At 44.9% G+C, this 26,269-nt stretch overlaps 2 protein-coding genes and 1 pseudogene across 3 annotated transcripts in view; 2 read left to right on the plus strand and 1 right to left on the minus strand.

Moving 5' to 3' along the window:
- LOC120814248 (dual specificity calcium/calmodulin-dependent 3',5'-cyclic nucleotide phosphodiesterase 1A-like) overlaps positions 1–26,269 on the minus strand; it is a 609,273-nt pseudogene that overhangs the window by 366,580 nt on the left and 216,424 nt on the right. The window lies entirely within an intron of this gene.
- Positions 1–26,269, plus strand: part of LOC144390262 (protein NLRC3-like) — a 55,868-nt gene that overhangs the window by 25,485 nt on the left and 4,114 nt on the right. Inside the window, exons 2-8 of the mRNA XM_078096726.1 lie at positions 20,463–20,588; positions 20,677–20,784; positions 21,160–21,273; positions 23,190–23,268; positions 23,419–23,629; positions 23,787–25,590; positions 25,681–25,854. Coding sequence (XP_077952852.1) covers positions 20,500–20,588; positions 20,677–20,784; positions 21,160–21,273; positions 23,190–23,268; positions 23,419–23,629; positions 23,787–25,590; positions 25,681–25,854 — 2,579 coding nt within the window. The 5' untranslated portion in view covers positions 20,463–20,499. The remainder of the gene's footprint in view (positions 1–20,462; positions 20,589–20,676; positions 20,785–21,159; positions 21,274–23,189; positions 23,269–23,418; positions 23,630–23,786; positions 25,591–25,680; positions 25,855–26,269) is intronic.
- Positions 9,099–11,925, plus strand: LOC144390314 (E3 SUMO-protein ligase ZBED1-like). The gene is made up of 2 exons (XM_078096817.1): positions 9,099–9,430; positions 9,756–11,925. The coding sequence occupies exons 1-2, from the start codon at positions 9,339–9,341 to the stop codon at positions 10,843–10,845; spliced, it is 1,182 nt and encodes a 393-aa protein (XP_077952943.1). The 5' UTR covers positions 9,099–9,338; the 3' UTR covers positions 10,846–11,925.

The raw sequence follows: 26,269 nt of genomic DNA on the forward strand, positions 1-26,269 counted from the left end.
ACCGGTACAAGTCCTCAACTCCTGGCCGGTACAACCGATCTGTTAAAACCAGTTTTTGTGTCGCAACATGATGTCCTTTGGGATTTTGATCAATGGGTTCCTGGTGGTGACTTGCGGTTCTGGTAGAGGTGGATCAATGCATCCTGCATCCAGTTTGTGTTTCTTCCGTGGGCAGAGACAATGTCCAACAACGGAAACAGTGATGTGGGACCCAAGAGCCGGTCAAAGCTCCTTCTGGTGTTCCTGGTCGCCCATGCTGAAAAGCGGCTGTAAGTTTTAATGAAGCGGATCAAAGTGTTGTCCTGGTCCCCTGGGAGAGCGGCGGTTCAAAGGCGGAGATATCCCATAAACCTCCTTTCTAACTTTTCTAAGAAGGGATCGTGGGTAGCCCCTCTCTCCTCAGGCCTTGAATAAGATCTGTGTGGCCGAGCCTCAGTCCTGCGCCCGTGAGCAGATCAGTTCAAACCTGAATAATTGGGACTTCAGAATGAAGTCGTGAGGGTGATGGTTACCGGTGCGATATAGCAATAAGTGTGAATCTGTTGGTTTAAAAAAAAAAAAAAATTAATTTAAAAGGGAGACAATGAGAAGTTGGGGCCCTTGAAGTGAAAAAGTCCAAAAAGCTCCCATTAGTTGGTGACGGCTGTAAGTTTAATGACCGGGTGGTGTGAATTGAAGGTCTGGAGGAAGAAGTCAAACTCCTTTCCTGAGTGAGGCCAGACCCAGACTTCATCCAAATAGCTGTAGTAATGACTGGGACGTTTGGCGCACAAAGGGAGAATGGATTCTTCCCAAGTGGCCATGTAAATATCTGCATAGGCTGGGGCAAATGTCTTGCCATGGCTGCTCCACTAATCTGTAGGTACTGTTGGCCATTAATGTCAAAGTCATTTCTGGTTAGGCTAAGCTTGTCATGACGGGCGGCGATAACGGTGACCCGAACGCCTTCCCGGGACTCTAGGAGAGCCGACTGCGTCTGCCAGGAAGCCAGCTGGCGATCGAGGGCAGGCGTTCTCCCACGAGTTCCCCACAACTGGTTCTGGGGAACAAACTCTGCTGAGTCCTTGAAAGGTTGTGTCATTCTGTCAGGATGGCGGGAAAGGCAGGACTCAAACGCAGAGTTTCAAAAAACAAAGAGACATTAATGGTCAAAAATTCCAAAAGCATAAAAGGGGCAAAAACGGCGACAGGAACCAGGAAAACTCAGACATGGACTTCCGGACATTCAACAATGACGCAACAAGTGACAAGAGACACACATGGCTTAAATACACTAGGGAGGTGCAGGTGATTGGACACAGGTGGAAAAAATCTGACAATCACAGGGGATGACAGGACAAGGCAGGAAGTGAAGTTATCTACGGATACAAGAGGCAGAAAACTACAAAATAAAACAGGACGTGAACCAAACCGTGAAAAAGCTTCAGGATCTCCTGGTCTGGTTTGGATTGTTCAGGGAATTGTAGCAGAATCTTAACTGCTGCCAGCCGCATTGTTGTGTCGATGTTTGTATAGAGACTGTGCATATCCATGGTGAAGGGATTTGCCGTCCAAAGAGATGTTACGGACATTCTGGAGGAAATCATAAGTGTCCATGAGGTAGCTGGCATGGAGGTTATTTGGGGGGGGTTTAGGTAGTGATCCAGGCAATACGCCACACGATAGCTTTCATCGTTACAGTCAGAGACTACAGGCGGCCTGGAGGCATTCTGTGGGGAACGGGCCCTGATTTCGGTGGTTTGTGGATCTTAGGTAAAAAATAAAAGTGTCTTACGAGGGGTGTCTGTAGAAGACAGGTAAGAGCCTTGTTTGGTAGCTGAGGTTCCTTTACCCAGATGTCAGTCATCAGGATAATCGCGCGTGCACGTCCTACGTCAGAAGGGTCGATCACCAAAACCAGGATATTTTAACAGTATAACGGCAAATAAACGCAAAGGAAGAGCGTCTTTTTACTATTAAAGTTTCTGATAATGATCTGGTGCTCGAATTCAAACCTTCAAACAGAACTTTGACTATTTACACATTGGGTGAACACCAACAGTGAGAATACTCATTTATAGTCTGGTTATTGGCCCCTGATCCCAGGGTGGTGCCCCGTTATTATTTATTAAATACTATTAATTTGAATAATTTAACGTTTCTACCTGCTGATAAACAGGAACCTGCCAGATGTCAACAGGTGCCATTGCTTTTTAACTTTAATAATGTGTGATAGTTTGATAACAAATAAGATTGTTCCACTTTTATTCACCACATTTGTGTGTAAATGTTGAATATTGAACTACAAATTAGTTTGATACCTTTTAACAGTATTTTTTACTAATTTCCTGAATGAACAAACACATACTGTGAAAATGAGTCAAAGTATAGTCCTACTAGTTTTAGTGTACCTGAGCACAGTACTACTAAGTACACTGTGGGGATGCTGACCATTGTGGCACGGCTGCTTCTCAGTGTGCTCCTCAGGCTTTGCCTCTGTGTTCTTTGGGCCTGATGCTGAAGGTCCACCTGGATTATTTCCTCCTTCCTCCTCTTTGGGCGTTTTTTACCTCCTGCTGCACCCTGCTCTCCAACACCACCTGGCCCTCCACCTCTGTCTTCATCTCCTGTCCTGAATTGTGTCTCTTTGGCTGTGTCTCCTCTGCTGTGTCCTTCTCTTGCCGGCCACTCTCCCCTGCCTCCTTCTGGACCTTTTCCTCCAGGTCTTCCAGAACACAAACACGCATTAACAAAAGCAATATTCTCTATGATGTTGCTTCATTTGACATCACTGCAGCACTCAGAAGACGTTAGGATGAAGCTGCTGCTGCTCACAGGCTGATTCACATGATTATCAGAAGGAAGTAAAACCCAGACTGTACCTGTATTTGTCAGAAGGTAATTAGTCCATGGACATGCGTGTATTAAATAAGGACATGATAAAGTAAGCAGTGCTACAATGTCTTCTCACAGCTAATACGCTTAGCTGCTTCTCAGATGTGTGTTTGATAATGTGGCCCCCCGGACTGGAAGGAGCCCTGTAGAGAGTGACAGATGATACCAGGTGGTAAGTATGGGCACCTTTGGTTGCCTGGTTCTTCCACGTCTCCCTGTTGTGGTGAATCTCCTTGTTCCATGTGACCTTGAAGCCCTTGAAGTCCACCGTGGTCAGAGAGCAGCTGCCCTCTGAGCCTGTACTCTTCACACTGGACCTCTTTCCATCACTGCCACTGACACTGTGGTCACTGTGGACAGTGTAGACACGTGCACACAAACACACATCCTGTCAGACGTGTTGAGGTAGAAAGCTGGTGCCTCTTATTGGACAAAGCAACGCCGTCAACGTTACCCTTCAAAGTAAAAGCATCAACGTGTTGTAAATATTGTTTCCTAGCGTGTTTAGATGATAATGCAGCTGTGCTGTTCATGCTTAAGGTTATAGTGTATTAAAGTACTAGTTTCCTTAAATAAACAGTGTGTAGCGTATCGGGGATCTGATGATGGAACTTGAATAGATTCTTACTATATGCTGGTTTTTAATAGTGTTAAAACTATCTAGGGAGGGGTGGTCATGTTCCTACGGTGGCCCAGAATGGACACATGGAAACAATTGAAATTGGGCCTTTTGAAGGTCTGTTTTAGTTTCTATCTGTGACTTCCTGTCTTGGTAGTAGCGATCTGATGAGATGAGGACGTCAGCCGATGGTCCGTGAGGGGAAGACGGGAGCAGGTTGGGGACGGCTGATCTACACCACAGGATCATCTAAAATAAGTGTTTGTAATCTTCTGTTTGTCACCTCCAGCGTCTGAAGGCAGCCGTTCCAGATCGCGATGCCTCCTCAACAAGCGGAGTCACAGTTTTCTCCATCATTTCTGTCAGCACTGTAAATGTTGGTTCCACCATGAAGTCATAGAATCCTGCCGGATACGGAAGACACGCCCACTTAACAGATTCACTTCACCTTGTTGATTCTAATTTGTGTCGACATGTTCTTACTCTTTGATAGTAACTAAATAATTACTTAGTTTTCATGCTACTTCCACACGCACAACAACTAGATACGAATGTTGGTCCAGCGTATAAACATCTGAACTTTTCTCCCAAATGAATCGATATACTGGGACAACGGTTTCCATAACAGAGGTACACTGGAGCAGACTGTTCATTAGATAGCAGATAAACAAACAAGCAGCTTTGTGGTGTAAATGATTCTTATTCGTCACTAGTGCAGAGCCATGTGAAGTACTGCATAAATGAAAAGGCCGCTCATTGATTCAAAGCGGTCACCTGTCTAAAGAACTCCTCCAGAAGGGATGTGGTCCAGCGATGATGGAGGTCCCAGCGTTTGGCAGGGTGGCTGATGTCAGCAGTGTGCAGTAGCAGGGACGAGGCCTTTGCTTTGTCGGGCCTGCAAGTCCAGTCCAGTTAGTGGACGCGGCGCGTGAAGGGTTGTAAAGCAGAAACAATCATGGTTTGATAGTTTCAGCATTGTGAAGGACTGGAGTGACTGGCAGCATGAGGCGGGACGGACCCAGACGTGAAACACTCACGCCTCATGTTGCTGCAGGTGGCTTTTCATCCCGTTGATCTGCTGGAAGTGGCAGGACATGTCTGTGGCCAACACCATCTCCACCACCAGAGCCCGAAGCGCTCTGAAAGAGGGCAGGCAGTAAAACATTCATGCTCCCTACAGAAGGAATCTTAGATGAAGCTTGGGGAAAGTTTAATCAGAGGAGACTGAGATGCTTTCATCCTGTTGCTGTCACTTCTATATTTCTGCAGCAATGCAGTGCCAGATCGATGCAACTCTGCCCCAAACTACTCAACTTGTCCCTAAAATGAGTCATGTGATTCTGCTTGACTGTAAAATAAGGTGATGTGTTTCTCCCTGGTATCATCAGCTGTAGCTCCCTCTAAGCACCAGTAGGAGGCAGTATTTTAGAAGCAATGACTTGCACTGTAATCTGGGGGTTGTATTGTACAGTGAATTATTATTTGAAGTCATTGAATGGAAACAGCGGTAAAAAAGGACGTCCCTTCAGCTGCAGCGCTCTTCTCTTACCTCCACTCGTCTTTGGAGAGATTAGACAGAATGTTCATGTCATCACTGTGCTGTAGAAGGCGATATGCAGCACTGACGTGGTAGTTCTCCAGAACAGCTCGGCCATTGTACAACATGGCGGTGTCTGACCTGCAAATGCGACACGGCTACTTCAGGAATGATCTCCCTCTCCGTCATCGTCAACGACCCCCGGTCTTGTCTGTGTGTGTGTGTGTGTGTGGGTGTGTGTGTGTGTCGGTGTGTGGGTGTGTATGTGTGTGTGTAAGCAGGTGTAAGCTGTCAGCCGCCCGCTACCTTAAACCGGATTCTTCGGTTTTACTGTCTGCCTTCAAAGTAAAAGCTCAGTAGCGGGAAAAGAAGCGGAAAGAGAAGGAAGAGGACAGATAAGTGAGTTTAGCAGGATGATGTGTGTGTGACGTATTCTATAGATTTGCACAGGGCCTTCGTCTCAGACAGGTTGATATGGTGGAGGACGATATTGCTGCAACCCTCTCCAAGATGGGCACAAAACTAAGGAAGGTCTGCAGACCTTTTCATTCAAATGAATGTTTTTGGTTTCTTGTACCATAAAGCTTTCGCTCTCAGTCTACTTTCAGTCTGCATGTATAAGTATTCTCATATGGTTTTTCATATATGAAAAACTAAACAACCTTTGTCGTTATCATGCAATTTGTATATGATCGCACTGCAAAAAGTAAAAATACATTGATTTCTTACATTTAGTTCATCATAGGTCATCATGTAGTTGGTCAATACACCACATGAGCTATTTATGTTTCTTTCCATTGTTTTTTAACAGTATGGGAGAGGAAGAATGGGTGGCATGGAGAAGACGGAAATGGGTCTTCGGCGTGCTTGGTGTGCAGCAGCAGAGGAGCAAGAGAGCGAAGCCGGTGCTGCGCCTTGTAGAAAGAAGAGGACCTTGTCCCACTGAATGCACATCATGTCAGGATAGGATCAAACATCATTAGTGATGAATGGCGTGCTTATCGTTGCCTGCATGCACTTGGCTACAATCATATGACTGAATCATGCAAGGTGGCATGTAGATGCCCAAACAGGTGCTGAATCAACTGAATCATTCTGCCCTTTTCGATGCTCCTTTTCTCTTCTCATTTAAGTACCAGGAGGAGCTCTTCTTTCTGAGGGTGAACAAGATCACCTGATTCCTCCACCTCGCGGTGCCTTTTGGAGAGTGACTTCTTTGTTGCTGCTGGCTGAATGATTGCTCATTCGTTCCTCCATGATGGGCCGGGCCTTGGAGGACTCAGCCCAGCTGCATGTGCTCTTTGGTGGAAGCCCAGAAGAAGTCATGATGAAAATATCAAGGACTGTGCTGACCTCGATATCCGCAAGACAGTCAAAGTGGTAATGTACATTTTTACAGAAAGATTGGAATGATACCGATTTGGGGCAAGTAATACCTGATGTCAGATATATAACACTAAAATCACACTGTTTGCTCATTTAAACCAGCGTGCTGAAGCAATATTTAAAGCACGTAATTATAGTGACTGATAATTAAGTAAAATGTGTTTTTTGAGGATGTGACGAGAAATGAGATTATTTTACATGTGGTTTAAGATCTCAGGCTGTTGTCAGCCGTGTAATTGAAGGTTATTGACAAGTTGTTCTATCGCAATTTATTCTATAGATTCTGAATATAATGCAAATCTTGAGAAATGAGACAATCTATTCTAATGGTCCTTATTAGCTGGAGGGTACAGAAGAATTGTCATCTGAAGGAAAGAACAATACTAATGAGTTGTCACTGTCTTGGGATTTGCCTCAAGTCACATGTGAGAACAGAAGATGCTGCTGGACAAGCTGATGCTCCACGCAGTGAGTATTCTCATCTGTACTTTAACAGATCATTTAAAGCAGACAGACAAATGAGCGTTGAAGTTCACACTCACAATGTTCACATTGTGTCTTTTTTGTGCTGCACACAGATGTTGGTGAGTTGATTGTTTCGCGCTAGTTAAGTAGTTAAAGATTAGTAAGGCGGCTTTCCTTTTCGTAATGCAAATGCTTTGCAGGAACTTGGAAGAAGCTCAAGACGGGTTAAACAGTTACGAAGGGGCTTAAAAGAGACGCTGATCTGGCCTTTGCTACCTGAGAGGAAAGACACAATTCCCCTCCTCTTTCCAAGAGCATGTGATGTACAGCGCACACCACAGGTCAGTGACCCCGTGAACTCACACTAGTGACTTTCTCAGAAATGACATAAGTTTTCTACTCTCATGCAGACTTTGGTTAAAGTGAAGTTACTTACAATAAACAGGAACCTTTTGGGATCTGAAACGGGTTGCAGGGAAATAATCACATTCAGCTTTTGATCACTGGTTTCCTCCCTTTAAGTTAAACCTACATCACTGCATAAGCAAGTACTGCTCAGACATGGTTGTCCTGAAGTCTTTGCAAGTTGTGTTTCATAGAAATGAACTGACAGTAATTGCTGCCTAAAAGGAAGGAAACCAATTAAAGTGTTACCGTGTAAAAACCTCCACTGTTACATTACATGTCATTTAGCAGACGCTTTTATCCAAAGCCACCTACAATAAGAGCGTTTCAACCATAAGGACACAAACTCAGAAGAACAAAGTGCAATTTCATCAAATAAGCCGATTTCCAACTTGCTGTAGATAAGAACCATTATAAGTCCAATGTAAGTGCTACAGTTAGTTAGTGTGTTAGTGGAGGTAGAGTCTGAAGAGGTGTGTCTTTAGTCTGAAGATGTGAAGGCTCTCTGTGGTCCTGATGTCTTCAGAGACCTCCTTCCACCATTTAGGAGCAGGACAGCAAAGAGTGGAGATCTAGTTGAGTGTTTTGCTCTCAGTGAGGAGGAACAAGCAGTTTATCACATGCAGAGCGGAGAGTGCGGGTCGGGATGTCGGGTTGGACCAGGTCCTGGATGTAAGCTGGACTCCATCCATTCACAGCACGGTACGTGAGCACCATGTTTAGAGGACTTAGGAAGGTTAAAGAGCAGTGGAGCTGCTGCATTGTGGATGAGCTGCAGAGGTGGAATGGTGGTAGCAGGAGACCTGCAGGAGAGAGTTACAGTAGTCCAGGAGGGAGACGACAAGAGCCTGAATCAGTACCTCCTTCTGAGTGAGAAGAGGACGTGTTCTCCTGATGTTGTAGAGCGTATCTACAGGATGGTGTTGTCAGTGATGATGGGAGTCAGGGAGAGTTGGCTGTCGAGTGTCACGCCGAGGGCGTGGGCGTTAGCCCGTTAGTGGGCGTTAACACGGAGTTGCTGAAAGTCAAGTCCTGGGTCGGAGAGTCTTTTCAGTAATGGGGCAGCCGGGACTCGAACCACCAACCTTGCGGTTCCCAGCACACCCACTCTACCCCCCTGCGCCACGACGACTCCACTATAGTTCTTTAAAATAACAACAATGTCCTAATTGAATAAAAGTTGTATTATTATAATTGAAAATGTCTCAATGACCTTTCCGCTGTTATATTGTGCTTTCAATTCTCTTGTTTGGAAACAAGTGTCAACTCTTAGTATAAAATCAATCCGTCAGATGGTCTTGGAGAAGATAAAGTGTCCAACACAGGATGACGACGAAGACAGTGACGTCTCTTTGGAGGATACATGTCGGACCACAGGATTCCTTCGCTCATTTATTGAGAATGTAAATGAATAGAACCTTTTGAAAGGTCTCCATAGGTTATTTAGCGGATACTCTACTTTTCTTTTTAACTATGAATTCTGAACAACTCAAAGCAGAAATTAACCTTTTTCCCCAATTAAAGTCCTTCTCTGCAGTAAAATAAATATTGTCTTTATGTTTAGCATCTGTCAGCATCCTTGGGAAACTCCTACAGTTGTGGATAGGATGGAATGTGCTCCCCAGACACCAGCTGGATATCAGCGTGGTGGAGAGCAACTTCTCCACTTCCTCCACCTGCTTCCACCAGCTGAAGCTTCCAGTACAAAGACTACTGCCACTCTGAAATGGACCTTCTTGCTGCTACTTGTAGGACACTGTGTTTGGGTTGGTCTAAGGACACTGTCCATCAAGATAACACTTTCGTGTCATATATTTTATGTCAGAGCTGCCGGTAATTTTCATTCAGCATTGCAATGCACTACCGGAAGTGCAGGGGGCAGTATGGCTTACATTGTCTATATGCACCAAGGCATAGCCATACTTACACCAAGGCAAAGAAGAAGAACGATTTTGAATCACGGCGTAACAGAGCTCGACCGAGAGCTTCAAAAGTCTGGGAATATTTTACCAGCAAACAAAATAAAAAAGTATTTGAGTAAAAATCTGCAAAATGGAATTAGCATTTCATTCCAGCACCACGGCAACGCATGAGCATTTGAAACGGAGGCCTCCTGGAGCCACCACGTCTTCTCCTGCTGATGGGTAAGTTAACTGCCTAAGTAACGTTAGCCTTGTTAACTTATCGTAAGGTTCACGCTTACATGTTGGAAAACAGATCGTCTCATGGAGGATGCTTGCTAACGCGACTTCAGTTATGTTACGTGCCATGTAGTGAATTATCACAGTAGCCTCGTTCGTTCTGAAGAGTTAACCTCCTCCACTTAGCATTCTTCAAACTAAATATTGTGGAAAAAATAGTAATTTAACACAATTACGAGAGATCTACTCTAGCATTATACAAAACTGTGATACTATATCCTACAACGTGATAACTAAAGCTTTGTGGGGGTTTCTCTTTCTCTTTTAGCACTAAGCAAAGGCGCGTGGACGAGTTTGTCCTGAAGAGGCGCTCATGCGTCCCCCAGATGGCAGGAGTCTTGACGGAGAGCATCCTCAACATGCTTGTCAATGACATGAGACCTCTATCAATGGTAGAGGATGAGGGCTTTATGCAGATGGTCAACACATTTCATCCAGGTTACACCTTACCTTCCAGAACTCATTTTACAAAGCTCATGGAGCAAAAGTATGAAACTTCACTTGCCAAGGTTAAAGATGCTCTGAAAGCAACTGAGAACAAGATTGCCCTCACAACTGATGCTTGGACCAGTGTTGCCACAGAGGCATATCTTGGCATCACATGTCACTTTATAAGTGATGGCTGGGAGCTCACTAGCTTCTGCCTCACCACCATGGCACTTGAAGAGAGGCACACTGGACCCAACATTGCTGCATGGGTTGAGCAGGCTGTGGAACGATTTGAGATCCCTACAAGCAAAATCGTGGCGGTAGTTCACGACAATGGCTCCAATGTTGTGCTGGCTGCAAACTTCCATGAAAAAAATGGGTGGGTGTCAGTCTGCTGCGCAGGCCACACTTTGCAATTAGTAATAAATCATGCGCTGAAAAACCCACAGATCAGCAAAGCACTTGGAGCTTCAAGAAGTCTCGTTGAGCACTTTGAAAGAAGTGAACTGGCTGCAAGCGACCTAAAATTGAAGCAAAAACAAATGGGGACTCCTGAACACAAACTTGTCCAAGATGTCAGTACCAGGTGGAACAGCACCTATCACATGATTAGTCGCCTACTGGAACAGAGGTGGCCAGTCACTGCAGCCCTTTCTGACCCGGCAACACAGAGAGGGAAACAATACCTGGACCTCAAAAGCGATCAGCAGACCCTTCTCCAAGAACTGGCCCAAGATCTCCAGGCCTTTGAATGTGCCACTGTGTACTTGAGTGGTGAGAGTTATGTGACAGTCTCTGCACTGCCTCGTCTGGTCAAAGGGCTTCTGAAGTCCACCCACACTTCTTATGAGACCTGTGCAGGCCTTCCAGGCAGCTGCTTCAAAGGAAACCACTGCACGGTGGTCAGGAGAGGTCACCTTCACCGATGACAAACGGAGCAAACAGATCATTGCAGCCACACTTGACCCACGATTTCTACAACTGAAATTCCTGACACCAGAGGAGAGGTTCAGTGTTCAAAACAAGGTACAAGCTCTGGCACTACAGCACATGGATAGGAGTACTGGGAACCAAGATGCCACAGCATCAGCTGAAAAGGGATCTCCAAATAGGAGGACTGTTTCAGTACTGGATTCACTGCTTGGATCAGACTCCACAGACAGTGACAATGACGACAGTGAAGAGGACGCGCACAACCAAAAGATCCGTGATGAGGTGCTGATGTATTTTGGAGAGCAGCCTCTGTCAAAGACAGAAAGTCCCCTGTCTTGGTGGAAGTCGAATGAGATTAGATTAGATTCAACTTTATTGTCATTGCACAGGGTACAAGTACTGAGGCAACGAAATGCAGTTTAACATCCAACCAGAAGTGCAAAATAGCAAAAAGTGCAGAGTGTGTGCACATGTAAAGTGTAATAAGTGAATAGATAGATATGTACAGTGAGAAATAGTTATGCATAATGAACAGTAAGAAATGGATATGCAATAACAGTCAAATGTTCAGTGGCTGGAGGAGGGTGTGGCAGTCAAGCCAGGGTGGAGGGGAAGAATGAGGCAAGGTTTCCAGCTCTGGCATCACTAGCCAAATCATTCTTGTGCATTCCAGCTACGTCTACTCCCTCTGAGCGGCTCTTCTCAGCAGCTGGGAACATCGCCTCCAAGAAGAGAGCCAGCCTCAGTCCAGAGCATGTCAATATGCTCACCTGTTACATTGCAATTTGAAACGTGTATGAATGGTGTGTTCCCCTGAAGTCATTTGGATTTACTTTTAAACCCTTACTTGCACTTTAATTGTCGGGAAGGATGGATTTTTTTTTGTTATGGACTTTGAATGTTAGAGTTATTTTGCACTTGCAGAGGCTTGATTGTTATTTTGAGTTACTTTTAAAACTTTATTTGCACTTTACTTTTAAAAGCATATTTGCACTTTAATTTGTATTACTATTTTGTTTGTTTATAATGATGTTTACACAACTTGTTACTCAAATACATCTGAATTCAAATTTCTACATTGAAGTCAATATTTCTTTGGGGGGGGAAATAATCATTAGATTAGTCGATTAATCGGAAAAATAGTCGATTACCAAAATAATCGTTAGTTGCAGCCCTAATGTGGGTACTGTGAAACCTTCAGTTTCAATCACTGAATGAAGCCTGACGCATGAGGGACCAGAATCACGACTCTTGATCAGCGCGTTTGTGAGAGATCTGCGGTCTTCAGTTCATTTACTTATTTTTGTGTAGGTAATATGTTTCAACTTAAATGACCGTTACAAGTAGTTGTGTCCCGTTGTTTTCATTTGTCCAGTTATTGACGTGTCTGATGCTCAACCAGATATTTGAATATACTAGAATATGTGTTTTTATGTCGTGTTTGAGCAGTTTTGGCCGCCCGAGCCAGTAGCAGGTTCATGAGTCTCTGAGAAGTGTCTGAGGCCTTGCGCAGCCAAAAGGCATCAGGTGGGACAGAAGCAGAGACGTCAGAAGCTCTGGACGTAAGAGGGACCTGCCAGTGTCCCTTCAGCAGGTCCAGCGTTGTGACGTAGGTAGCTGCACCCATACGGTCTGCACCGTCCTCCATACGAGGCCACGGAAACGGCTCTGCTACGTGACGGCCTTCACTTACGTTGGTCTGTGCAGAAACGCGGGGAACCATCCGACTCGGGTCAATGGGCCCAAACACGAGGTTTATTTTAGTGGTAAAGTTCAGTCACACGTGACTCAATGACATATAAGGCTGAACAAATAGAACTACATGCATTCATTCACCCTCAACAGCTCAATCACAGTTTAGACCAGAAATAGTTCTGATGAAGAAAAACCGACGCACAGCAGTGACGTTGCACGCGCCCAGTTTATTGTGTTAATAGCCGACACATTGAACCCAGACAGCAAGGGGGGACCTGCAGTAAGACATGAGATGTTAGCTCTCAGCTCAGGGAAGCACTTTGAAATGTGTCATTTGGGTAAAATGTTTTACTTTGGCAGCAGTGAAGCACTTTAAACATTTTTCATTAGATTTTAATATACATTATAGTTGTGCTTCAACTATAACCTGTATTATTCACCGACACCTCATGCTTGTTTTAAATGATTTACATAGTATATATATATGAATGAATATGGCGCGTGATCAACAAATGACCGTGACATTGTGTCGTTAAAGGCGGCGCGAGGGAGAACGTGTGTGCGGCTGAATGAAGACGCACCAGTCAGCTGGTAGACGGTCCGTCTGGAGCCGCGCGTCACATCTCCCACCTGCTGGAGGTCATAGTTCTCAATGTGGACAAACTGACTACAGACGAGTCGCTCAAACAACTGACTCGCTGCCTGAAAAGTCCCAACGTCACATCACGAGGATTAAATGTAACGTTGTATTATTTCCCTCTGGCGTCGCTGCCTGTTGCTGAGGTGAAATGCATTCTGGGTTATTTGGCGCTCACAAGCGCGGACAAGCCTGCCGCGATGCATTGTGGGTGAAATGGGCGGGGCGAGTCACATCCGGGTAGTATGACCGTTCTCGGCCAGATGCGGACTTCCTGTGAGACTCTGAGGACAGAAACTGCAGAACAACACGAGCTTTCACGTCAGACGCCACAAAAGTCTCCAGTGAAACCAGATAAGGTCGCTGGTCGCTTTGACAAGAAGACACCGACAGGGTTCATGACGTCACTGCACCAAACGACCAGGGAGCCTGCGCATGCGCACACCTCAAGAAGTCAACATGACTTCCACTCGTTATCTCATCATTGGGACTTTGACCCATCTTGTTTATGTGGCGGAAATGGTCAAATAAAGCAGTAGTACAAAAGTCACTGTTTGAGGCAACTGACTCGACAGTTGACAGGATGCATCACCCAGTGAGCACGACGTAATTTCAACGTTGAAATATGGTTGAAATCGGGTTGAAATGAGGTCTGAACGTCTAAGACCTCATTTCAACGTCTTTTTTAGCCGGCTACAAATGGGATGAAACATCAACGTGCCAGAAAACGTCAATTTGTTGATACATGTGTCATGTTGTAACGTAAGGTTGAACGATAGACGATATTAACGTTAAGATTTTGATAATAATTAATGAACAGGTCGGCGAAATTTGGTTCGAGAGTAGTAAGCCAGGTGTAAGGCAGGACCACTGCAGGCACAACCTCCATCAGATGTAACCTCCGTCAGATGCAACCACCACCCACAGAAACCTGTGAGGAGGCAAAGCACAAAGGCAAAGTTGGTCATTTGGGTTTATGATGACAGTAATAAACTAGTAATAATAACAGCAGCAGGTGTGTTAGGACCCTCATTTATAGATGTTTACTTATTACATTATAAACAAGATAACAATTCATCTGCAACTTATGGTATTTTTGGAGTTACATGTCCAGGTATATTACACAGTATCATGCTTTAAGCAGCAGTAACTTACAATGTGTTGGCCTCTTGTTTACAGACCACAACTTGTTGAATTCAGCCCTTCACCCTTGCAATCTGTATTTAGCCCCATTGCTTTAAAAACGTATTTTCAATGTGAAATGCAATAATATTTATGGGTACAGCAACAATCTAACGCATTAGTAACACCAAACACACGAAAAAATGTCTGGGATGTTTACTTTTGGTCCAGGTCATCATGCTGCACGCTAGCATGCTAACTAGCAAACTACCTGCGCTAACGCTAACTAGCTTAACAAAAAGGGCCGTCTTTCCCGTATCGGGTGGGCAGCACAAGTAAAACACCCGGTTATAGTTCCAGGTGTGCTTCATCCAAACACTTGCGTACTTACAGAGCATTGGAGCTTGGAGATATTGAATAAAATATGCTTTTAAAAGTAAAGTGCAAATAAAGTTTTAAAAGTAACTCAAAATAACAATCAAGCCTTAATTATTGAATTAAGTTCCAATAATCCAGAAAAATGGGCTAGAAACACAAATTCTAAACTAACATTACAGTACATTACATGTCATTTAGCGGACACTTTTATCCAAAGCGACGTACAATAAGTGCATTCAACCATAGGGTACAAACTCAGGAGAACAAGAAACAAGAAAGTGCAATTTCCTCAAATAAGCCAATTTACAATTTGCTATAGATGAGGGACGTTACAAGTACAATTTAAGTGCTACAGTTTGTTAGTCTTTAGTCGAGGTAGAGTCTGAAGAGGTGTGTCTTTAGTTTGCGGCGGAAGATGTGAAGGCTCTCTGCGGTCCTGGTGTCTTCAGAGAGCTCGTTACACCATTTCGGCGCAAGGACAGCGAAGAGTCGAGACCTAGTCGAGTGTTTTGCTCTCAGTGAGGGAGGGACGAGTAGTTTTGCGGATGGAGAGCGGAGAGTGCGGGTTGGGATGTAGGGTTTGACCATGTCCTGGATGTAAGCTGGACCCGATCCATTCACAGCATGGTACGTGAGCAACAATGTTTTGAACTGGATGCGGGCGGCCACCGGTAGCCAGTGAAGAGAGCGGAGGAGTGGAGTAGTGTGGGAGAATTTCGGAAACAGGAGGGGACCCAGCACGGAACCCTGAGGAACTCCAGTAGTAAGAGGACAAGGTTCCGACACAGATCCTCGCCAGGTTACCTGGTAGGTGTGGCCGTCGAGGTAGGACGAGAGAAGGGAGAGAGCAGAGCCTGTGACACCAAGTTCTTGAAGGGAGGAAATAAGGATCTGGTGGTTGACCGTGTCAAATGCAGCAGATAAGTCCAGAAGGATGAGGACAGAGGAGAGAGAGGCGGCTCTAGCAGTGTGGAGTTGCTCTGAGACAGCAAGGAGAGCAGTCTCTGTGGAGTGGCCTGCCTTGAAACCTGACTGGTGGGGGTCAAGGAGGTTGTTACAGTGGAGATAAGAGGAGAGTTGATTAAAGATAGCACGTTCAAGGGTTTTGGACAAAAAGGGAAGAAGAGAGACCGGTTTGTAGTTGTGGGGGTCGATTTAGATAACCCACGTATAGGATACGACTATAACAGTGATTGTACATGTAGCATAAAGTCACAACATGCAGCATCCTGCGCTCTTTCGTCATGAGCGACGCGATGCGGTTTACGTGCACGTACGCGACTTTTCTGTGACACACAACGTTTGGTGGCCACAACTATTTAGTGCTGACAGGCAGCTGTTTACTTACTATTCGCCCTCCGCTTCGCGTCACAAAACAGAGTAACGCGAGTAACGAACTCGTTTCAATCTCAGTAATTGTAACTTCGTTAATTTATTTAAAAAAATATTTCGTTACATGCTCGTTACCGCTAAAAGTAGTGGAATTACAGTAATGCGTTACTTTGTAACACGGCCAGGACCCCTCCACATAGACACAGTAGTCGTTTGTGCCACGACAGTTTTATTCATATTATTGCTTGCTTCAGTTTCATTGTATCTCAGCATCTTTTTGTGATTCCGTAGTCCGCTACCTAAAGAGTGGTGCAAGGTGTGAAAGGGGATCAAGTTCCGGTATTGTGATTTAAACATGTTTTCATTTCTTTTTTATTTCAATACTGTACACATGACATCTGGGGTGTAACGCTCAAATCCTGTGAGAAGGTTTCCAGTCTTCTTCTCCTAACAGATTTCTTCCTATTTTCCCATTTCGGAGGGGTTTTTAGGGAGTTTTTGTTCTGTGGCAGGCAAAGTTTTGGGAGCGATGTCCAGATGTTCATGTTTTGTGATATTTGATGTGGTAGATATCAGATGGTACATTTTTAGAGTAGTCATTCTAAATTGATTGCATAGTGTGTGATTATTATGTAATCAGAAGAGTGGAATGTAATGGGGTTGTCGTGGCGCAGGGGTTAGAGAAGGTGTGCTGGGAAGCACAGGGTTGGTGGTTCGATTCCAGGCTGCCCCATGTTCAATTTTGAAGTGTCCCTGAGCAAGACACCTAACCTCTAATTGCTCCCCAGGCAAAAATGTGAAAAGCCATGGGTTTAAAGTGTGATGTAAGTTGCTTTGGATAAAAGTGTCTGCTAAATGACATGTAATGTAATGGGAAAATGATATGTGACCCTTTTAAATGCTTCATTTGTATAACCAGTTTATTAGTTGCAAGTGGTTAGATCACAAAGGCCCTGACATAAGAACTGATGTCTCCCACTTGGATTAGATGTTTCCAGCGTCATAGCTGTAGAGACTGAACAAAGTGTTTGTTATGTCTATGACCACCTTTGTTTAAGCATGTTGAGAGAGCAAGGACACGGTCAAAGAGCTGACGTGTCTCACATGGACAAGATGTTCCCAGTACCCTGGCTGTAGAGACTCAACAAGATAGTCAAAGGTTTCTGTTGACGCCACCGATATCTAAACTTAGGTATAAGAACTGCCTCAATGTGTTGGGGGCAGAAGGAGGTTCTTGACAGTCTACTGACCACGTAGCTGTTGTGACCCTTTTTCCCTTGCAAGGAAATAAACGGAGAAAAGACATACTTGACTCAGAGCCTTTGTTTCTTACTTAACGATTGTCTGTGCAAAATCGTCCACCACATTATGCCGTGATAATTGAATGCTAGTGTGAAAAAAAGGATCACTTCAAATCATCCAGACTGTCATGATACACTATTTTAATGCAGGAATTTATCTTACCACCCCCCCCGAAATGAACGAATGACTGGAAAAAAGATTAGTTCGTTTTACTGAACGAGATTCAAAAAGCCGAGTCAGTAAAATGATCCGAACTTCCCATCACTACTGCGCATATCTCAAGTCATAACTTCCACTCTTTATCATTTGAACTTTGACCCTTCTTGTTTGTGTGGTAGAAATGGTTCCATTAGTCCACGAGGACAAAAGTCCACACATGAGCGCGTCATGAGAAAGAGGCGGTTTCACGTCTCACACATAAAGCAGGAGGTGAAGCGGCTCGGGGACTTTTCTCACTGCAGAAACAGCAGATTAAATCCATAATTCCCGTGAGAAGCGGCAGAGGTAAGACGTGTGTGTGTGTGTGTGTGTGTGTGTGTGTGTGTGTGTGTCTTTGCTGGCTCGCTGTGTGTTTCACAGTAACTCTGCAGGCTTTGTCTCACTCAATGATTCATAATCCACCGATTCGCTGCTGTTCTTTGGCTCCAACGTCCGCGAGCTTCAAGCACCGACAAAATGTCCCACTCGGTCCAAAGGTTGTGGACAAACCTGCACGTCATATGTGACTCTTCCCCACCAGCTAAAGGTGTGTTTGGAGTATTTTAATGTGGATTCCAGCTTATTGTAGTCAGGACTCTGCCGAATAAAAAAAAGATAATGCGTTGATGTATTTCATCATGATATATACCCTAAATAATGGTTTCCGGTACTGGTTCTGGTCCGGTTTTACGTCCACATGTCGAGCCCACCATCACGTGTTTTGGTTCTGTGAGATTAAACGTTCTTCTCTTTCCTCACATCTGTTTAAAAAGGTCGTGTTTATCAGAGATGAAATGTGAATATGGTGGATAGAAAGTGTGGATTCATAGTTCTCACAGTGCCGACGTTTCCTGAAAGCAACACAGTTGAGGACACGCCCCTCACGTGATGCCACGCCCTCTAAGCAGATCAGGGCCAGAAGTCAGAGACAAAGCAGACGTCCTCTTTTACCCGGTAGTGATGGGAATTACGCCTCTTTATAGAGAACCGGCTCTTTCGGCTCCCAAATGGCTCTTCTGATTTTTTGGTGCTTAAATTAATTTATCACCAACAATAATGTAAAATTATGCGCAATATGAATTACTAATGTAAAAAAAACACTGTCAAATGTTTTTATATAAATACACTTTCATTTATACATTCTACAGAGAGATACAAAAATGAATTAGTGTAAAAACAAACGTTTAACTATTTACAAATGAACTTAACTAACTTTTAATTATTTTAAACTTTTTAATACTTAACAAATTTAAAGTGAAACAACATACAGAAGCTTACAGAATCACACAACAAAATATAAATTAAAATGTGTAAAAAAAAAAAGAAAAAAAATCAGCATGCAGAGTTTTGTCCTTCAGGGAAGATTTACATTGAGACCAAGTGGCTCCGCTTTGAGGGGCTGATCCTGTTTCTTCTCTCTGAAATTATCTGCCCTGTTTTGGAGAAGATAGACATTTTAGTCTTGCAGACTCTACATTCTGCATTAGATGGATCAATGTCATTGACATGTGTCCAGATTTTGCTGCGTTTCCTGTTGACACTCACTTTCTCAACTTTTTTTTTACCGCTGTTTCTCTCTTGACTCCTCCCTTCTGTTCGCTGCTGCTGTGTGTAAGTCCCGCCCCTCTGCCCTGCGCTCAGCGCAGACACGCCCCCACACATATTGACCAATCAAATGCGGCTTGGGAGAGAGACACGCCCCCACACATATTGACCAATCAAATGCGGCTTGAGAGAAAGACACGCCCCCACACATATTGACCAATCAAATGCGGCTTGAGAGAAAGACACGCCCCCACACATATTGACCAATCAAATGCGGCTTGAGCGAGAGAGAAACAAAGCGGCTCCCGTCGTTCGCGTCAAAGAGTTGCTCTCAGAGCCGGTTCGTTGGCGACCGACACGTCGCTAGTATTTCTAGTACCGGTACACCGAGCAACACTCTGGTGGAATATTTCATTGTAACTAGTTCGGGAGAAGAGAATCATTTATTTCTATGGTTATCTAATAAAAACAAAGTCTTGATGAATGATCAAAGTTGTAAAAGTCAATTGATTTCTTGCTAGCAGGAGGTCAAATACGCGCGCACGTATTGCAGAGCTCTGTGGAGACGCGTCTCCGAGCAGCGCTGAGCTTTTATACACACACATGAAGGTCGTCTCCAGTGGCCAGTATGACAAATTGCGAAGTGAGATATGAAGGTTGAGATGAAGTAACAGACAGTTCCTTTGTTCCAGCGTTTGTGTGAGAGCAAGTTGACTCGCCCTCCTTTCTTTAGACTCCGCTGCAAATGGAAACGTTGGGTCATTCTGCTTTTCACACGTCAAGCTTCAATATAGACAATCTTATGCTAAAAGTGATCATTATGTTCTAACATATTTGACCATGACACATGTCATGTGATACTGGACTGTTTTACTGACTTCTGGACTCTGAAGGAGATGAAGAGGAGAAACAGCACAGCTCCATCTGCTGGAAGATGAGTGCTAATGTTCATCTTTTAAATCATTACATGTCATTTAGCTGACGCTTTTATGTCAGCTCTGTAGCTCACAGTAACATTACAAAGAAGCCATCGCGAGAGCCCTTAATACTAGCATCAATGTACGAGCGTGCTATAACAAGCTTATTAACATTGCTAACGAGGTCTCTTGCTAGCGGCTAAACGTAGCGATATATGATACATATCTCATGTTGTCATTCTGCATGCTGAGTTTTAGTAGCCTATATAGTGATTTAACATAAATAACGTCCTGATGGACCGCTGCCTCCTGCCAAAGGAAAGCGCTTAAAAGAAACACAACATTTATAGGATGAGGATTTAAAATGACGTCTCTTGACACGTTGTCTCAAGACAACAACACAAAGTGTCCCATGAGAGTTTTAGTGTTGAGGTGAATGAGCTCTGTGTTTGTCCTGATGAAGATAATAATGCGTGAGCTCTCCCAGCAGGTTGGTGTGAAGGGGTGAAGGTGTGGACTCTGCTATGAATCAGGCTGAGGACCCAGAGGACAGAGTCCCTCCCTCTGAAGCCCCTCTGTGTGGGGAACATGACAGCCAGACCAAAGCTCAGAGGTGAGAGGACCATCTCCAACTGTCCTCCACTCGTCTCCATGTCCCAACGTCTCTGACTCACTGACTCTGCTTCTACATGTGTGACCAGGATCCATCAGAGACCAGGACCTGGACCCAGCTGTGTGTCCATGAAGAGTAACCAGTCTATGGATCCTCCTATATACTTCAAAGATGTTGGTCCCTCTGTTGATGCAAGGTGAGGGTCTCAGGCTGATGATGAGGTGTTTCTACCAGACTCTCTGGTGGAGGTTCTGGGTTTCTTGCTCCAGGGCCCTTCAGCAGTGTCCAGTGAGGGAGGGAGAGCTCCATGGAGGACCTGGTGAGACCTGTTGGGACTAAACCAAACTGACTGGTGAAGAAAACAGTGAGCTGAAAGACTGAGCTGTTGATTTTCAGTGGGACCAGCAGGACCAGTAGACCTAAACCACTACAGGGAGTCATGTGGTCCACATCCAGACCTCACGTCATGGACCTTTACCTCGTTTTGGTCTCTGTGAGGACGGACACCATGTGAGCTGATGCTTCATGATTAGATGATGATGTGATGATGTAATCTCAGTGTTTCTTTCAGTTCAAATCAGCAGAGAGGAAAGTCTCCTGAACCCAGATGTTTGTCCATGAAGAGTGATCAGTCTAATGATCGTCTGCTTAACTTCAAAGATGAACGCCGTTCTTATGACCCAGAGTAAGTTCTTAAACAGATGAAGAACTGTTCTGATCCTCAGTCATGAATTACATAAATGTTTGTTCATTGTTTAACGTGTTGTTTCCATGACGATCCATCATGACAGAACTCATTATCTTCATCTAACTGGTCTGTGTGTGTTTAAGTGTGAATCATTAACCGTAAACATCCTCAGATGTAAACACAATGTGATCTAGTTCCTCCACATCAGGATCAGCAGAGGTCACATCTGGTTATATAATAAAAGTGAAATATGTTCTGCAATAATATCGGCATGTTATTAAATTCATCCTCTAAACACAGCTGTTGCTTGTCAGATGCAATCAGATGGACGGTAATAAAACGCCATGATGCCGTCACAATGCGTAATGACGCTGATGGCTGATCTTGCGCTCTTAGAAGACGTGGCACATGGAAGGATTGGCGCTGTAGTGCAGCGCACCATCGGCCTGTTTAAGGGCAGATGGCGCTGCCTCGACTGCACTGGAGGGAGGTTGTTGTTTACTCCTGAAAAGGTGTGAAACATCGTGCTGCATGTGCTGTGCTACATAATGTGGCAAAGCTTCCAAATGTGCCTCGACCCCCTGACGCCGATGTTGGCCCAGACCCTGTCCCCGATCCCCAATCACTGCCCCCAGTCTCTCATCAGGAGGGGACAGCTCCGGTGGCCCCTTTCCCCCCCGTGGGGACACACTTTGGCGATGGCGCGCTAAACGCTTTTTTGCATCCACTTTGATGTCAGACCAGTTTCTCTTTAGAAACTCAGGTGCCTTGTTGGCATCAGTGATCCACACTGTGTCCTCCAAAGAGCATCTTACTTCTCCTTCCCACCTCCCAATGATCATTTCCACTTCACACTGAGTGAAGTTACGTTTCTTCGTTTTCCTCTCAGTGTCATGATTTCGCAATCGATGAATATTAATTTGTGGGCGTTCCACAGACTATATAAGGGCAACTATGGGCGTGACATGAAGCCGCAAAAGCGGCGCTGCATTTAGAAGTGATTGTGATTTATTAAGGGAAAACTGCGGAGGACGTTTTATAAGTCTGAATATTTCTGTGCGTCCGCACGTCCTACGTTTCATCCGTACGCCACTTCTGGAGCAAATCCTACGCAAGCTTTTATAAATGAGGCCCCTGGTCCCCCTGGTCTAACACATGCGCTCACTCACAGAGTGCGACCCCCAGTGGACTGATTAGGAATAGCAGCTACTTTTATAGAAAAGCTATTTGTGTCTTTCTGTAATTCTCACAATAGTAAAGTCATCCAGCGGGCTGCACTGGACCCCCGGCAGACCAGATTTGGCCCTCGGGCCTTGAGTTAGACACCCATCATCTAACTGGTCTGTGTGTGTTTAAGTGTGAATCATTAACTGTAAACATCCTCAGATGTGAACACAATGTGAGCTAGTTCCTCCACATCAGGATCAGCAGAGGTCACATCTGGAGACAGCTGCAGGTTTCTGGAGACAGATGACTGGGACTGAACATGTGATTAGAATAAGCTCAGTGCTCTGTGGACCAGCCGACGTGGTCTCTGGACTCCATGCAGAGGTTTGGACAAAGTATCGTCAGTAGACTCTGTGAAAAGGTCCAAAGACTAGTTTCAGAAGATCTAAGGAGACTTCTAGAGGTCAGGGGACGGACTAAAGAGGTTTGGAGTAGTTCCATAGGACTTTGTACCAGATGCAGAGGTCTGCAGACGTTGTTTTTATGACCCACAGTAAGAACTAAAACCAGATGAAACTGATGACTAACTGTCACTCAACTAATAAACTGTCCGTCATCATCGACAGTCTTCAGCATCTGGTTTTCATCATGATCAATCATGACAGAAGCCAATATCTTTAACTAATGTTGTATTGGTGTTGATGGTCCAAACACCATGTGAGCTGATGGTTCATGTTCCTCCACAGAGAGGATCAGGAGAGCTCAGAGGTTCCCACAGGTCCGTCTGCCCAGCAGCATCAAACACACCTGGACGCCATCTTCATGGTGTGTACATGAACTACTTTAACATCTCTCAGTTCACCATCATCTCCATGCTGCACTTTGTAGACCAGTGGATTGTCCGTCTGTCCAACATGGACCTGATGGTGGCTTCCATGTTCTAGTTGGTGTCATTCATAGAATGTTCTGTTCCAGCTGCTGGAGGAGAACATCCTCACTTTTGTGAAGAACGAGCTGAAGAAGATCCAGAAGGTTGTGAGTTCAGATTACCCAGAATGCTTAAAAAAAAAGGATGAGGAGGTGCTGGATGAAGAGCAGAGGAGGAGCAGAGAGGCCTTTGTGAAGATCTCAGTGCACTTCCTGAGGAGAATGAAGCAGGAGGAGCTGGCTGAGCGTCTGCAGAGCAGTAAGAGGATTTCTCTACAGACTTACCATGCTGATACATGAGACCTTCACTGATGTCTCAAGAGACGGACAGAATATATTCATAGTCATTCTCTGAGGAGAGGAAATGTTGAAATCTATTCTGTGACTCATTGATCTTCTTTGTTGTCTTCATTCAGGACTTCATGCTGCAGTTTGTCAGCGTGAACTCAAATCCAACCTGAAGAAGAAGTTCCAGTGTGTGTTTGAGGGGATCGCTAAAGCAGGAAACCCAACCCTTCTGAATGAGATCTACACAGAGCTCTACATCACAGAGGGAGGGACTGCAGAGGTCAATGAAGAACATGAGGTCAGACAGATTGAAACAGCATCCAGGAAACCAGCCAGACCAGAAACAACCATCAGACAAGAAGACCTCTTCAAAGCCTCAGCTGGAGGAGAGGAACCAATCAGAACAGTGATGACTAAGGGAGTGGCTGGCATTGGGAAAACAGTCTTAACACAGAAGTTCACTCTGGACTGGGCTGAAGACAAAGACCACCAGGACATACAGTTCACATTTCCATTCACCTTCAGAGAGCTGAATGTGCTGAGAGAGAAGAAGTTCAGCTTGGTGGAACTTGTTCATCACTTCTTCAGTGAAACCAGAGCAGCAAGAATCTGCAAGTTTGAAGAGTTCCAGGTTGTGTTCATCTTTGACGGTCTGGATGAGTGTCGACTTCCTCTGGACTTCCACAACAATGAGATCCTGACTGATGTCACAGAGTCGGCCTCAGTGGATGTGCTCCTCACAAACCTCATCAGGGGGAAGCTGCTTCCCTCTGCTCGCCTCTGGATAACCACACGACCTGCAGCAGCCAATCAGATCCCTCCTGAGTGTGTCAGCATGGTGACAGAGGTCAGAGGGTTCACTGACCGCCAGAAGGAGGAGTACTTCAGGAAGAGGTTCAGAGATGAGGAGCAGGCCAGCAGCATCATCTCCCACATCAAGACCTCACGAAGCCTCCACATCATGTGCCACATCCCAGTCTTCTGCTGGATCACTGCTACAGTTCTGGAGGAGGTGTTGAAGACCAGAGAGGGAGGAGAGCTGCCCAAGACCCTGACTGAGATGTACATCCACTTCCTGGTGGTTCAGTCCAAAGTGAAGAAGGTCAAGTACGATGGAGGAGCTGAGACGGATCCACACTGGAGTCCAGAGAGCAGGAAGATGATCGAGTCTCTGGGAAAACTGGCCTTTGATCAGCTGCAGAAAGGCAACCTGATCTTCTATGAATCCGACCTGACAGAGTGTGGCATCGATATCAGAGCAGCCTCAGTGTACTCAGGAGTGTTCACTCAGATCTTTAGAGAGGAGAGAGGACTGTACCAGGACAAGGTGTTCTGCTTCATCCATCTGAGTGTTCAGGAGTTTCTGGCTGCTCTTCATGTCCATCTGACCTTCTTCAGCTCTGGTGTCAATCTGCTGTCAGAAGAACAAACAACCTCCCCGGTGTCTAAAGTCTCTAAAGACGAGCCTGAACCAAAGCGTCTCTACCAGAGTGCTGTGGACGAGGCCTTACAGAGTCCTAATGGACACCTGGACTTATTCCTCCGCTTCCTCCTGGGTCTTTCCCTGGAGACCAATCAGACTCTCCTACGAGGTCTGCTGACACAGACAGGAAGTCACTCACAGACCAATCGGAGAACAGTCCACTACATCAAGGAGAAGATCAGTGAGAATGTGTCTCCAGAGAAAAGCATCAATCTGTTCCACTGTCTGAATGAACTGAATGAAGTTTCTCTAGTGGAGGAGATCCAACAGTCCCTTACATCAGGACGTCTCTCCACAGATAAACTGTCTCCTGCTCAGTGGTCAGCTCTGGTCTTCATCTTACTGTCATCAGAAGAAGATCTGGAGGTGTTTGACCTGAAGAAATTCTCTGCTTCAGAGAAAGCTCTTCTGAGGCTGCTGCCAGTGGTCAAAGCCTCCAACAAAGTTCTGTAAGTACAGAGAGAGTTCATTCATACATCAGAACTTAAATATGCTGCCATCTTTTATACTTACTGCTTCTTCTTCATCCCTCTCTTCAGACTGAGTGGCTGTAACCTCTCAGAGAGAAGCTGTGACGCTCTGTCCTCAGTTCTCAGCTCCCAGTCCTCTAGTCTGAGAGAGCTGGATCTGAGTAACAACCGCCTGCAGGATTCTGGAGTGAAGCTGCTGTCTGCTGGATTGAAGAGTCCACACTGTAAACTGGAGACTCTCAGGTCAGATTAAGTTAGTTTGTCTTCAATAATGCGTCTAGAGAACTCTGGAACCAGAGGATCTAATCTTAGAGACAAAACTTGGGGCTAAACGTCTTTTTTGTGAATTAATATCTGTGTTTCCATCACATCACGAGAACCGTGTAGACAAGACTTATTTACCACATAGTAGCTTGAAAATAGACCGTCTGAAACACAATGTTCTTTCACGATAAAACTTCACATGTTAATCCTGTTGTTGCTGTTATTCAGGCTTTATGATGTCCTGTTTCATATAATGAATGAATGAAAAGCAGAGATGGGAAGAGACTGAAGATTTTAATGTGTGTCTCTACAGTGATGATCTGCTGAGTGATGGTTGATTATTTCTGATTTGATGAAGATTCATTCCACATTTCCACTCACTTTGTTCTCTTTC

The sequence above is a fragment of the Gasterosteus aculeatus genome, chromosome 21 (assembly GCF_964276395.1).
Source record: "Gasterosteus aculeatus chromosome 21, fGasAcu3.hap1.1, whole genome shotgun sequence".
NCBI lineage: Eukaryota > Metazoa > Chordata > Actinopteri > Perciformes > Gasterosteidae > Gasterosteus > Gasterosteus aculeatus.

Excerpts from the sequence above, each read along its gene's own strand:
- LOC144390314 (XM_078096817.1), top strand. The coding sequence starts at position 9,339 with ATGGAATTAGCATTTCATTCCAGCACCACGGCAACGCATGAGCATTTG. Across the intron at positions 9,431-9,755 it reads ACGTCTTCTCCTGCTGATGG|CACTAAGCAAAGGCGCGTGG; the intron begins GTAAGTTAACTG and ends TTTCTCTTTTAG.